Consider the following 14,875-nt stretch of genomic DNA (forward strand, 5'->3'; position numbering starts at 1 on the left):
CGAATGTACGTATTCCATATGGCATGTACTCGTAACAATTGCAGCCCACGCGTTGAAAGGCGCGAGTTGGAGCTTTCGGTGTGTTTCTTTTGCGGCATTGTTTTAGTGCGCTAGCATTACATGGGTCACTATAGCGAGAAAACCGTGACTCGTCATGTTCAAGCCTCGGTGTAATTCGGATAAGCTCGGAGGAGCGCCGTGCCAGTTGCAGCCGAGTGCAGAGAGGATATGAAGGCGAAGAGGGAGAGACGCAGTTGCGTGCAGCACATGCAGAAGCCAGGAAGAAGAGGCGAATGACGAAGCCGCCGAAGGACCGTGAAATGCAGCAAACGGTAAATCATGGATGAAGCCGGTCCTTCGACAGATTTCTAAGCCGAACGAAGTGCAAGGCGAGCTGAACAGCGAAGAAGAATGATGAAGTCGGCGGAGGAACGCACAGCCGAGAGGCGTGTGCAAGTGACTTCAGACACCACCGAACAGAAGGAACGGCGACTCGAATCGCAACGAGCAGCTCGCGCGTCTTGTCGCAAGAGGAAAGCCGAGGAACAACCGCAAGAACATCTGGGTGCAACTCGAATGTTCGAGCTTATGAAAAGCGAAATAAACAAACAAAGCTAAACAACGTGCTAGCGCTCCTAAGTCGTATTTAGGGGAACCAGGTAAATCGAGGGCAATTTTTCTGCCTTTCACATTGCTGAAGGCCGTACATAACCATGCTTCGGTATAACGAATATGCCTTCTTTTTGTGCGCAGTGGATCTGCGTGCCTGCTTGCCTGGCCAACCACGCCGTCGGCGTCATTGGTCCTCCTCAGAACGACTGGGTGGGCAGCATCAAGCCCCAAGACATCAGCCAGCTCATCGACCGCTTCCTGATGGCAGCTCTCGGAGGCATCCCCTGGCAGGTTAGCGCATGAATGCATGAATGGAATTTCCTCCTCTTGGCCGGTGGCTGGGCGATATTTTTATTTATCTTTATTTCGTCCATGCAACTATATGTCTATGTTGCCAGTGTGAAGGGAGAATCTTTTCTGGGTTCATCATCATCGCCAGCCTTACTAGGCCCACTGCAGGGTAAAGGCCTCTCCTATGTCTCTCCATTAGCCCTGTCCTTTGGCAGCTGCGGCAACCGTATCCCTGCAAACTTCTTAATCTCATCCGCCCACCTAACCTTCTGCCGCCCCCTGCTACGCTTGCCTTTTCTTGGTATCCATTCCGTTACCCTTAAGGACCAGCGGTTATCTTGCCTTCGCATTACATGCCCTGCCCAAGTCCATTTCATCCTCTTGATTTCGACTAGGATGTCATTAACCCGCGTTTGTTCCCTCACCCCTCTTCCCGTCTCTTAACGTTTTATCGATCATTTTTCTTTCCATAGTTCGGTGCATTATCCTTAACTTAAGATAAACCCTTTTCGTTAGCCTCCACGTTTCTGCCTTATAGGTGAGTACTGTTTACATTCACTTAAAAACAGCTACCATAGATTCCCGCGATACCACTTCGTGGTTTCTCAGTATTCTGAAACGATAACTGAACTGTGTATTGCCGGGGCTTCAAATAAGCTCTCGTATATTCTCAACAAACCGCTTTTTTTTTCGCATTTAAACAACCTATGAACATTGGTCCGGCTTGAGCTGGACGAATACAGCGTGTGGTTTTCCGTTGCCTCTTCCCTTCCGCCAATCAAGTGATTACCTCCTCCGGTAATTAATGACACCGTAGGTGCATAAGGCGCCCATAATAATGCGCATTTGTAATTGTTCCTGAATGCTATAGGTGTGGCGTCTGAATAAAACACCTCTACTTCTTGCTTTAGTTTTAGTGCGCTAGAACTTGTCGTGACCATTCCCAGCACTTAGCTGTTCTGTGTTTGCTTATCTGAAGCCTAGTTTCGCAGTGAAACCAAGCATAACCAAGTGTTGCTGGGGAATAGCAACCTGTAGTTCGCACACAACCGCCGCGGTGGCTCAGTGGTTAGGGCGCTCGACTACGGATCCGGAGTTCCCGGGTTCGAACCCGACCGCGGCGGCTGCGTTTTTATGGAGGAAAAACGCTAAGGCGCCCGTGTGCTGTGCGATGTCAGTGCACGTTAAAGATCCCCAGGTGGTCGAAATTATTCCGGAGCCCTCCACTACGGACCTATTTGTTCCTCTCTTCTTTCACTCCCTCCTTTATCCCTTCCCTTACGGCGCGGTTCAGGTGTCCAACGATATATGAGACAGATACTGCGCCATTTCCTTTCCACCAAAAACCAATTATTATTATTATTAGTTCGCACAATCCCGACCAGCGGCAGCACCTGCCATGGCAGTGCAGGGGCGCATCGCTTAACCGCTGCACCACTGTGCCAGGAGTGGTATGAGGGCTCCCAGGGACACATGAATCGAAAGTCGAGAATGACCAATTCCTCATATATGGGCATTAACAATTAACGCCATCGCGTTTTAAGGGTATGATGCTGTCGCGTCATACCCTTAAAACAGAGCTTAAATCCGATTTCGCCGACCTTTGTGTGAAGCCTGCTTGGCCTTGAATACCGAACCTCGAACCGAAACCGAAATGGATCCGACCCAAGTGTTAGCGTACCTAACTCGCACTTGGCCAAACCACGGTAAATCGTCCGCCATCCTTTTGGCAATGAACTCCTTTTCGTCCTTACACGAGACGGCAAATGGGAGGGGAGAGATCTCAAACAACCATTCGTACTTTAAAATTGTAGAGCACTGAGGCCCGAACCTGTCCTGAGCACGACACTCAAAGCTCGAGTCGGTCCCGGCCCAGGACCGCGGCTTCAAGTCTGGCTCCGGACAGGGCCCGCTAAATTATCACTCTTATACACCTGGAATAAACTTTTTTGCATTAACCCCAGAGATTTATCAGTCAATGTTTACGGAAAGAAATGTCTAAATACTAGGCTAAAGCGTCCTGGAAGCCGTAGCAACATTTTTTTTTTTTTACTAAGCAGGATTTCGCGAGTTAAACTCATGGCCGCACTGGTCACGTTTCAACAGAGAAGAGGAAAGGCGCCTGTTTATTGGGTAAAATATGTTAAAAGACCTGAGGAAAAATTAACATGTTATTCCCCAATTATCTTTCTCGTAGCGAAGACACGCGCTTTTGAGAGGCGAAGGCACGCAATCAAAGCCGATCTTGTCACAGACGGCTGCCCGCGAGCAGGCAGCAGTCTGTCTGTGCAGTGCTCTACCACATGGCCCACAAGGTCCAGGCCGCGTATAGGTAAATTGTGGCTGGCACAGCATGTGTCCTTTTATTATATTCAAGTCCAGCTTTCTAGGACATTACTCTTAACTGAGAGGCAAGTGTGGAATATTGTAAGATACTGCTGTGAACATATTGATGGGAATGGTCCAACCTTCCGATGCGTCGCAAAAACTTCCTTTTAAAGTCTCTCCTGCGCTCGCTCAGGGTAGTTAAGACTGGCATAAAAAAACAATGGGGTGTTTTTTTGAGAATAAATAGCAGAAAGCTACACGCGTCCCGATGAGGGATTCGCACGTATATCGATTGTATTAGTGCAGTCTTATGGTATGCGAAAAAATAGCGTTCATAAACATCTTCCCTTAGAAAAAAATGCGCTGATCAAGAATTTCCGGGCATCCGACCGCTTCCAATCATGTGATAAGAATGCTAGGAAAAATTCTCTGAACACCATAACATCTAACCTCCACCGCTCCTCTTTAACGGCATTGACACGGCACATTGACAAAAAACAGCCAAGGACATAAAGTGTGCAGAAGGCGCACAATTGTTCAAATTGACCGAAGAGTTTCCCGTGGAGAAAATAGGCGCCATAAATAACTAACGCAAATGACCGGGAACGTAAAACAAGTGGTCGGCGAAAAACGAGTACATCGCCACCAAGCGGGCTGGGATTGACACGGTGCACACTGCAGACATAGCTGCTGTTTTACTATGCCATAACGTTGACTTGATCACGGGTCTCCATTTTATGCAGTTGGCCCATGGCATCTCTGCCACACGCAGAGCTGTGTGCGTGCGCTGTGTCGGCCAGGATTTGTAAAGATCCGCCCAAGGACCATCTCGATAAGACTGCCACTGATGACATGCATTTCTAAGCTAGGATTCTCGTTTTGAAGGACGAAAACCAGCGTAGCATTCCCTGGTCACAAGTTACCTATGAAGCGTCTACGAGGCCGTACAGTTTTCTCACAATGCTAGAGGCCGGACATAGTGTCCATAGCACTGAAATGTCGCTGCCTCTTCTGTAACCGAACTATCTCACGTCGCTTAACCGGAGTAAGCCGTCGGTTCATGGATTGCAACAATGCCCCCCTTTCAATCACAAGCGGTGGATTCGCTGCGTTAACGTCGTTTGTCGCACCGTGTGACGCAGGTGTACTTCCAGCGAGTGCTTGGCTCCGACAGTGACTTCGACGCCCGCATGCTCTCCTACCTGTCCGCCGTTGGATGCATCTTCCTGGCTCTGCCTCCCGTCGTCATCGGCGCCGCAGCCAAGAGTGCCAGTGAGTGTCCGTGAACAAGTCTTCGCAGATTGTGTCCTCCCGGCATCGGGTTGTATATACCTCCCTTTCCATTTTTAGTATCGTGGAAATGCCCCACTGTTATCACCGGCACTCCCTGAATCGCCGAATCGGCCCTGTTTGCAACAGTTTGGTATGCTGAAATTGTTCCTTACCCAATCGGCAGCCTCAGACCTCCATGACAGCTCCGTTCGTTTTCTGTTTTTCAGAAGCACTTGTCTTCTCGTTGGCTGTGTGCCGGCTGTTGGTTGTCCCCACCTTCGAACGCGGAAATAATCGCGGTTCATTCAGTGCCATTTTCTGCATTCAGTGTGTATCCCCAGACCCACCTCGGCGTTTAGCACGGTCTCATACTACGATGCAGCCACACATATGTATGGATGAATGCATCTACCGCGCGGCGATCACACCTTACAAAACAGTGGCGTTTCTGCGATACCACTCTCAGTTGTGCATAGACCGTTGTGCCAAACGGCGGCGCGGGCTGGGCACTTTTATTTTTTTTTCTTGCCCATTCTAACATATTTTGCAGAGGGCACTATGTGCGCCGCAAGGGGAAAGACGTGTACATAGCTTGAGAGTTAAGGATTGCGGCGACTAAAAGTGCGACTTCGCGCACTTTTAGTAGCCACTTTACACATGCTGAGGGATTTTGAAGACAGAAACTGGAAGTGACACTAATGAAAAATTTGTATGAACATATCCCTCATATCCTTCCATGGTGCTGCCTGAACTCAGATACTTGACCTGAACTGTCGCCTAACTATGCGGCATATCTATGATTAATAGATCATAGATATTACACTGCCATGAATGTTAGGAGTAAACGAAACATCGGCGTCTCTTTACGTGTGAAGTGCAATGTGTTACTACTAGGTTTCTCTCTGTGTATGCACGCGTTCTTGTTGTGAAGCTTATCCGCGTACTATTCTTTTCAGACTTCACAGCGGCTGGCTACCGAGGGCCCCACTATCTGCACAATAAGGACAGCGTCAGAGTGCTGCCTTACTCAATCCGCTATCTGACCACTGATCTAGTCTCCATCTTGGGTATGCTCGGAATCACTGCGGCCATCATGTCATCCGCGGACTCCTCCATGCTCAGCGCCTCCCTGCTAGTGACCAGGAACATCTACCAGGCCGTCGTTCGGCCCATGGTAAGCGTCCGGTGGCAGAATGATTCGCTGCGGGGATTCACACGTTCCGATATACTTTTAGAAAGGCGTGGGTTCTGGGGGCACTGAACAATGCGAAGAAATCTTCCATATTGAGGTAAGAACGCAGCGATAACGATAAAGCGCATATGGAGTGAAGCGGATAGCAGCCCAGGCTCCGGTCACAGGACACACTGTTATCTTTCTTTCCGGCTGGAGAGTTTGGGAGAAGCAGAAAGATAATTTTATTGCCTCAGGATCCCGATACACCACCTATCATCGACAGCCCGCACAAGATCCATAAAAGGGTGGAGAAGCAGTAAATATTTCTTGAAATTATTTTGCAAAGTTTGCGGGGACCAGCGCAATAGCGTTCTCATATCTTTGCTCTGTTAAGCAGTCATTTAAGAAAACATGCACATATTTGACAGCGTTATGATTCGTAATTTTAACATATGTAATTAAAACACTCCAGTAGCTAGTCTTTTTCTATTTTTCAGTGTTCGTTGTTGTATTCTGTGCAGGCTTCCGACGCCGAAGTGGCCGTTATCTTACGCATGATGGTGCTCCTGATTGGAGGCTGGGCCACCTACCTGGCTCTGTCCGTGGAGTCCGTGTTTGAGATGTGGTCGCTCTGCTCGGAAGTGGTCTACGTGCTGCTGTTCCCGCAGCTGCTCTGCGTGTTGTACGTCGAGCACAGCAACTCGTACGGCTCACTGATGGGTAGGCGAAGATACCTTATAGATTAGACAGGCACTGCACGGTGCGCCCCATTAAGTGTTCTTTGGGACGGACAAATCCACCATGTACCGCCTAATGTTGCTGTTTATGCAAAACAGCCGAGAACACTAATATCCCGTCGAAGCGTCAGTGGGCTGCGGGATGTCAGTTTCAGGTATGCTTTATGAGGCCCCATGGAAAGTCGGAGTAGCTTTTTCCAATAAAAGAAACTTGCATCAGTTGCCGAACGTAGGCAGCAGTTTACTTCTGGAACGTCACTGCCTGTTTCAGAATGTTTCTGCCTCAGCAGATGACGAGAGTGTAAGTGAAAAAGCCACTCTGTTATTCTCATGGTAACATGCCGTGTCATGCAAGAATGACTCGCAATTTTCCGGTCAAAGGCTTGTATGTATCTTCCTAACTGATTTTTTACCTTTCTAGTTTCGTCAGTTGTTCCTAGATTTCTTAGAGGCTGGTGGCGGCAACATTTGATAAGGTGACTGTAAAAATGGTCTCAAATATGACCGATACGCACGTACGCTTACGCTATTTCTAGTTACCGCAAGTCGCTTGTGCGCGTTCTTACCCTCTCACATTTGGCCTCCATATTTTACTGTTAAACGCAGAGTGCTTAACGACCGATATGCGATCATGATACCAAAAAAAACTAATTTTCGCAAGCTACGCGTTTTCTCTAGCAACGTCCTCTTGTAAATACCACAAAGGATGACGGTACGAAACGGAGGGAAAGCATCCCATTCGATTTGGCTGATGTATCGCTCTTAAGATATTCTTCACTGTCGCTTTGAAAGCCAGTCAGGGTGTACTTCCGATTCGTTAGCTTCTCCTTGGCTTCAATTGAACTGCGGGGCTTTAGCCCATGGTGGACATTGATCTCAGATGTCACTTCTGTTATAAGCTGTATTAAAGGAAACGAGTGAGGTTCTTCCTGTGGGCGCTTTCAAAGAATTTTGACTACGGCTTCTGGCTAAAATCAAGCAGTGACGGCGGGTAAGGTTCATTTGAGCGCGATCAGAGGACTCTCTCCTCCCACGTTTGTTTAATGTGCCCATGGTTTCAGGCTTCGTGGTCGGCTGCATCTCCCGCTGGCTTTTGGGCGAGCCGACGCATGGGATACCAGTGAGCATCACGCTTCCGTTCTACGACGAAGAGCAAGGCCAGCGGTTTCCAGTGCGGCTCACCTGCATGACGTGCGGTGTGGTCACCATCTTGCTCGTCTCGTACAGTGCGTCGACAGTCTTCGAGAAAGGCTGGCTGCCGGCGCACTACGACGTCTTCCACTGTTGTCACCATAAGCACGGCAAGGACCAGCCCGTCGACGGCGGTCTCCACGCCACGGGCCCTGCTCTTGCACTCGCCGCGGGTCCTGTCCACGCTGAAGCTCCCGGCGCCGGTGTTGTTCCGGAGGCACGGCGACCAAGCTATTATCCGAGAAGAGATCCGAGTGTCGTTATGGACAAGGTCCCGGACCAGGTCAGCAGAGACACTGCGTCCACAAACAGCAAGGCTAGCAACGTGTCCAGGACACGGTCAATGGACACGGTGAGGTCCAGGACAGGCAGCGCGGTGGATGCCAGCAGGCGTAAACGAGCAAGCTCTGGTGCCGACATAAGCAAGATGAGCAGTGCCAGCGTTGGAGACGCCAGTAAAATGACGACGAGCCGCTTAGCGACTGCTGCAGACCTCGGGAGGGCCAGTAACATCGACATGGCCAATTACAGACGGACCAGTTCCCTTGCCTTGAGCCAGGGGTCCAAAAGTGGCACGACGGGTGATATGGCATGGGATCCGATGACAGGCAAAACGGAGAATCGGCCCGGTGCTAAGATGGAGGTCAAGCGGGTCGGAAGCCAAGCAAGCAGGACGGAGGCGGCCAAGAACAGGCATCGCCGTTCAAGGAGCCAAATTAAGGACTCGTCAAAGAGGCTTGGCGCAGCTGCCCCGCAGCAGGAAGACAAAACTCACGAGGAGCCGTAGTGAATCCCTTCCTGGTCGATGACTGTCGTGATTAGACGTTAATTTGCCTCTTTTCTAGATTTCATGTTTGTTTCGTTAATTATCGTTTAGTCTCAAAAGAGAAAAACTATACTACAATGTGCGGCTGTTTGCGTTCAGCTACATGGCCATGCATATGCGCAAAGGCTGTGCACGGACAGACTAGTTGAGCTGTGATTTGCGCGTAAGGGGCCGCCAGATTTGTGATCTAGAGAATAACTTTGCCGACTCCAAATAGTGGGAATCCTGGTACCGGTGTTGCCATGTTCGCTACGCTTTATTTTTTGGTACAGACGTCTTTTTTTTTGCGCCAGTGTTCTCTCATTGCTGTTTTGTTCCATATTGTTTTGTTCCCGCTTGTTTCTTCTTTTGGAGGCCAGATCAAATCTCTGAGGTGCATGGCGACCGCAGATTTGTTTTTGCGCCTATTCTGACAAGCCGTTAAAGGAACAGTCTACAACGTTTGTTTAGAAAAAGTGAGATCAGCCAACTGAGTAAGAGTGTACTTCGATGCTGTCTGGTTATTGGCTGGTTTTGTACTCTCCCAGCAGTCTACCATGCGCATTGCCTATGCATTGCATTTACACAATGTAGCGCGTTTACATAAGCAGCACTACATACCGAGGGACGCGGAACATTTGGAAATCTCGGTTAAGTACCAGTTCTCCGCAATAAAGGACGTAACTAAACCTGTAGGTTCTCTAACGCCGTCGCTTTTCCCTTGGTTTCTTTACTTCTTATTTACCTTTTTTCTTTCATTCTTCCTTTAATTCTTTTTTACTTTTTCTTTCCTTCTTTTTCATTCTTTCTTTCTTTCATGCTGCCTTTCTCTCCTTCCTTTATTTCTTTCTTCCTTCTTTGTCTCTTTTTCGCTTTTCATTTCTTCATTTCATTCTTTCTTTCATTTTTATTCTTTCTCCCTTTCATTCTTGCCTTAATTCTTTCTTTTTCTTCTTTCTTTCCTTCTTCCTTTATTTCTTCTTTTTCTCTCGCCTACTTTCATTATAATTTCACAAAAATTGCCTCAGGTTGGCACGAAGTTACCTGAAATCTATCAGGTTTCCACGGAAAGCAATACTGTTTGCAACCGCGCAAACATTAGCGAATTACAGGCGGGACTCTTGTCGTAATCTGGTCTCTGCCCAGTGGTCCTGAACCCTGGTGCTTTGGTAGACGGCAGCGTTTGTCTTTCCCGGGCCGTGTACCATTTACGTTGTACCATGTGGACGATGGTTAGTCTGTTTTGGGGATTGCTACATATAGAGATGGCTCTTTTTTACTGTCCCATCCTCTTCGTACAGCACCCTTCGTTTGCAAGTGTTTCAAATTTTCTTCATGCAATGATATGCGTAAAATTAAAGCGGATAAACTCAATAATTTTCTGACCAATTTGGCACAAGAAAAACGCTCTGCAATAGCTCGTAAGGTGGCAGAATTGGGGAGTACATATATCTAGGCTCTGTAATCGCGGCAAATTCAAAACACTAAAATGAAATTAGCAGGAAAAAAGAATGGCATGAAGCCCATTTGTCTCTCTTCTATATTATAAATATCAACTTACCCATATTTCTGGAAAGAAGGATTCTTAACTCGTTCTTTTAACACGTGGAGAGATGCCCTTGCTTGCAATAGGTAGGGGAGCAGGAAAAAAGAAACACTTTTCTATCTTTCCAGTGTTCACGTATAGGGCAGAAACTCGGAGGAAAACGAAAAGGCTTGCAAATAAATCGCTGATGATCCGGTGAGCTACGGAAACGAAATTGATAGGTGTAACGTTAAAACACTGGAAGAGAGCAGAGTGGGTTAGGAAGCAAACACTAGTTATAACCTAGTTGAAACAAATAAGAGTTAACGAACAAGGACAAGGCACGTAAAGCGGACGGCAGATAATTGATGGTCGCTATGGGCAACGAAGTGAATACCAGGACAAGGCAAGCGTAAGAGGGGCGCTGGGCCGATGACAGTGATGATTCCCTTGCAGCAATATACGAGGGTGAGCCAAATGAAATACTGTTTTTTAAATGATCTACTGAGCGAAGGAGAAATGCATCTGCATTATCTTTCTACATAATCTCCCACGCTATCAATACAACCTCTTCAACATTTACAAATTCTATAAGTTCCTCTGCAAAAGAAAAAACATTCTGGCAGGCTGAACGTCTTTTTTCCCGTGTCTACCTCAGAGGTCCGAACATGGGGGCGGGATCTGGTGAGTAAAGAGGATGTGGCAGAAACTGAAAATGTAAGTAATTAGTGGCCGCAAATTTTGCACAGGGAGTGTGAGGCCGAGCGTTGTCCTCTTGAAAAATTACTCGTGCAGACTGCAGCCCTCGTCACTTTGTTTTTATTGCAGGTCCAAGATAGTTTTTGAGTAACTCGGCATAAAAGGTACACTAGTGACCACATTCACCCTAGTCGTGTATGGCTCCAAAACAGCGCCTTTTTGGACGCAGAAGAGTGTAAACAAAACATTATCTACGGACGGTTGTGCCTAAAGCTTTTTTCTGTTTCTGGGATCACGAATGACGGAATTCTATGCTTGCAATGTTTTTTTTTCCTCCATGTAGGAATCAACCCATGTTTAGTCCCCAGTAACGAGTCTAGTAAGGTAATCATCAGCTTCTCGTCTAAAGTTCCGCACAAGTTCTTCACAAACGTGAACATGTCACTCCTTCAGCTCTGCCCTGTCAGCTGCCATGGTACCCATTCTGCTGATATTTTCTGAACTTGGAAAACGTCTTAAATATAATATGCTGAACACTGGCTTCAGTCTACACTTGTGGATACTTCAGCAACAGTCATTAGACGATTTTGTGTTATTAACGTGTCGGTTGCTCCAGCTTCCTTACTGAATGTGCTTGACATGGCGAGGTGGCGAGGTCCGCCAATACATATGGGTTTGCAAATCTCCCATTCGCGCCCCCACAATACCTATCCCGACAAAACATCCTCTTCCTAGAACCTTGGTAGACGGCTTTGATCACGAGGGCACAAGAAGGTGCTGCCAGAAGGGTTCTGGATCCGGACGAAGGGCTCATCCCAAGAATACAGCCGAAGTTTCCAATATTTCAGTAATATTTATTTCCTTCTCACCCTACGTAACGCAAGGGAAGTGCCGAGGGGGCTCTTTTTATTTTTTGCGCTTCTTCTGATGAGTGGCACTTTTGCGCCATAGCGAGGTGTTCACTTGGACGCGTAGTCCGAGCGAGACGAAGAAGAAGCTGACACCCGAGCGAGCAGAATTTTCACCAAAATGTTGTCTGTTATTTTACTTTAAATATTCACCTGTCGTTTTTATTGGTGACATTTTTCAAAATTCACGCTTCGTGCTAAAATTTTGTCGTAATCTCCTATGGAAATTTCCTTGTTTATGCCACTACACCTTGGCCAATCCCCCCATGTGGGTATGTGCCATGCCTTAAGAGGACGAAGAAGAAGAAGAAGCGAGCAGCATCCCTCAATTTCTCACGCCTATTTTGCCCCGCGCAAATACCTTATTGGGGTTATCCACTGAACCTTGGCCAATCCCCCTGCATGGGTATGAGCCACGCTTACTAAGGAGAAGAAGAAGAAGCGAGCAGTATCCTTCATCTCCTCCCTCATCAGCGTCCCTCATCTCACTAGTTCGATAGTGTTATCGCCACAAAAGTCTCGGGAAACTCTGGAGCGTATTGCTCAGGGATTGGCGTTACGTTTCCGGACGCAGGGAAACATCCCTTAGTGCACAATCTCACCCTCTTCAGATTTTACCGAGGTTGACGCATCAGAGCTCATCTCAGTCCTGGCAATGTTTCATCCTGCAGCTCCTGGACAAGGTGGTGTCACTCTTGGTATGATTAAATTTTTAGCCCAGGATTTTATGAGCGACCTCTTAGATATTGTCAATGCTTCGTTGGAAAATGCACGCATTCCAAGCATTTGGAAGACAGCGAAAATTATTTTATTGATGAAAGAGGCAGGGAAAGGATACGTCTTAGATAATATTCGGCCAATTGCGCTAACTTCAAATTTAGTCAAATTAATAGAAAAAATAGTGCACAGTCGCCTCACAAAACATGTTTATGACGTGAACGGTTTCAGTTCAGCCCAGATTGGCTTTCGTCGCGGATGATCTATATGGTCCGCGCATGGGGATCTAGAGAGTAGAATCCGGCTCTCGCTACGCAGAAGGTAAATTTCAGCCTTGGTGACTCTTGATGTAGCAAAGGCCTATGACAGCGTAGAACATACTATTTTACTTAACAGACTTGCTCTGTTACATCCTCCAACCTACAATTATGCGTGGATGTCTGAATTTCTGAAGGACAGATACTTTTACACAGAGGGAACCTTATGTTCTAATACATATTATCAATCAAGAAGTGTGCCGCAAGGATCGGTGCTATCCCCGCTCCTTTTTAATGTTTTGGTCAGTGGCATCCCCATTCGTCCTGATATAACAGTTTTTGTGCATGCAGATGACATAGCTTTTTTCGCCTCGGCCAGGGATATCCACTCCCTTTACCAGATTCTGCAGGGATATTTGGATGCTCTTGGAGTATGGTTGCACGTTATTAATTTATCTCTGAATGTCGACAAATGCGGCGTTTTGGTATTTCCTCCAGACACGCCTTTGCACATTTCATTAGTCCATCGCGCTAACCAGATTCCACAAGTGGAATCCGTTAAATACCTAGGTGTTACTAATCACCCAACATTAGATTGGAGCCTTCATATAAAGAACAATGTGTTTAAAGGAAAACGCGCTCTAGGCCGGCTGACAAGAATCGCCAACAAAAAGTTTGGGATGCGCCGCGACACATTATTGTTACTATGCAAAGCCTATGTAAGACCTATACTTGAATTTGGTAGCATTTTGTTCCCTGGTAGCCCAAACTATAAGATTCAACCCTGAATCTTACCGGAAAGGCGCGCTCTACTCTATGTCTTGGTCACCCACAATCAGTTTCAAACGCCCTGCTTTATCTGGAAGCCCGTATCCCTGATCTAAATTCCCGCTTTCAAATACTCATGGTGCGGACTTTCTTCAGGTCGTTGAACCCGATGACTGATGTCAGTACTCCTATTTTTGTGTTTCAGCCGGCCTTATTCTTTTCTCATCTTTGGCCACGGTATCAAATGCCACAAATTCCGTTAACGCAGAACCTTTTAACACCGATTGGTGTTGATCTCAGTTCTTTGCAGTGGGTTGATGACACGCCGGCAGCAGTGGAATTACATTTTGACCCCATCTTTTCATTTCATGCGAAACACCTCGCAAACATTCTAAACGGTCTTCTCTCTGATCATATAGAGGAATACCCCCATCATGCGGTGCTTTCTACCGATGCATCCGTCAGCTGCCAAAAAGCTGCAGTTGGCATCTTTTCGCAGGATTTGGCATGGAGCTATTCTGTCCGCATCGCAGATTATATTCCTATATTCTTTGAGGAATTGTTGGCTCTTTGAATGGCCCTGCACAAAATTTCATGTCATGTGTCTCACGTTATTATCCTCGCTGATTGTTTGTCAGTTTTAGTCTCCCTTGAAACTTCACAAAAAAAAAGATTTTTTGAGCCGTTCCCTGCGATTTTTTGTCCCATGCAACTTGAATTAAGGAAGTCCGTTTTGTCTGGGTCCCTGGCCATGCAGGTATTCATTTAAATGAGGTGGCTGATTACTTAGCAAGGTCGGTTCTTGACGGGTCAGTGACACATCCTGTCCCGAATTTCAGCCTGCTGGCGATTTCCAGGTTTCATCGGTTCCTACATATATCAGCCAGGTTACGAGATCCCTTACTAAATACCACTGACTATCAGCACTTAGCATATAATTGGAACATCCGTTCGTGTAAATCCAGGCTGTGTAAGGTAACAATGACGCGGTTGCGGTGCAGGATTCCAAGTTTGAATTTATATCTATGCAGTTGTGGGTTGGCACCGACGAACCTATGTGACGCATGTGGGAAAGTTGAATCTTTAGACCATTTTCTCCTCTACTGCCCAAGGTTCGCACTTCAGAGAAAGATTTACCTGGAGGTCCCTCTCTCCAGGTTAGGGCTCCCTTTATCTTTGCCAGTATTATTATCGTTTGGTGCGAACGCCAAGGGATTTGCATTGGGTTCTATTTGTGGGTTTCTCCACGATTACATAATTGCAACTGGTAGGTTGATGTGCTAATTCTTTTAAAGTTCTACGAGCTCTTCTCTTTTCACCAAAATGCTGTCTGTTATTTAACTGTCAATATTGTTCCGTTGTTTTTATTCATTGATTTTTCAAAATTCACGATTGGTGCTACAATTTTGTCATCATCTTCCATGGAAACTTCTTTGTTTATTCTACTACACCTTGGCCAATCCCCCCGCGTGGGTATGTGCCATGTACCTGGGGCGAAGAAGACGAAGAAGAAGAAGAAGAAGAAGAAGCGAGCAGCGCGCGACGACCCCACGAGAGGAGCGTGCCTTAACCACGTCGCCCCAGTGCTCCG

General features: G+C 47.0%; 1 protein-coding gene across 1 annotated transcript; it reads left to right on the plus strand.

The window, feature by feature from the left end:
* The first annotated feature begins 760 nt into the window (after positions 1–760).
* On the plus strand, positions 761–8,817 carry LOC144118499 (high-affinity choline transporter 1-like). The gene is made up of 5 exons (XM_077651422.1): positions 761–903; positions 4,374–4,503; positions 5,460–5,677; positions 6,199–6,397; positions 7,476–8,817. The coding sequence occupies exons 1-5, from the start codon at positions 874–876 to the stop codon at positions 8,390–8,392; spliced, it is 1,494 nt and encodes a 497-aa protein (XP_077507548.1). The 5' UTR covers positions 761–873; the 3' UTR covers positions 8,393–8,817.
* Positions 8,818–14,875: the final 6,058 nt, after the last annotated feature.

The sequence above is a fragment of the Amblyomma americanum genome, chromosome 2, assembly GCF_052857255.1.
Source record: "Amblyomma americanum isolate KBUSLIRL-KWMA chromosome 2, ASM5285725v1, whole genome shotgun sequence".
Taxonomy (NCBI): domain Eukaryota; kingdom Metazoa; phylum Arthropoda; class Arachnida; order Ixodida; family Ixodidae; genus Amblyomma; species Amblyomma americanum.

What these genes read in the sequence shown, in the direction of transcription:
- LOC144118499 (XM_077651422.1), top strand. Translation starts at nt 874, where the DNA reads ATGGCAGCTCTCGGAGGCATCCCCTGGCAG. An exon ending in TCGGAGGCATCCCCTGGCAG is followed by an intron (nt 904 to 4,373) that starts GTTAGCGCATGA and finishes CGTGTGACGCAG; the next exon opens with GTGTACTTCCAGCGAGTGCT. An exon ending in CGCCGCAGCCAAGAGTGCCA is followed by an intron (nt 4,504 to 5,459) that starts GTGAGTGTCCGT and finishes TATTCTTTTCAG; the next exon opens with ACTTCACAGCGGCTGGCTAC.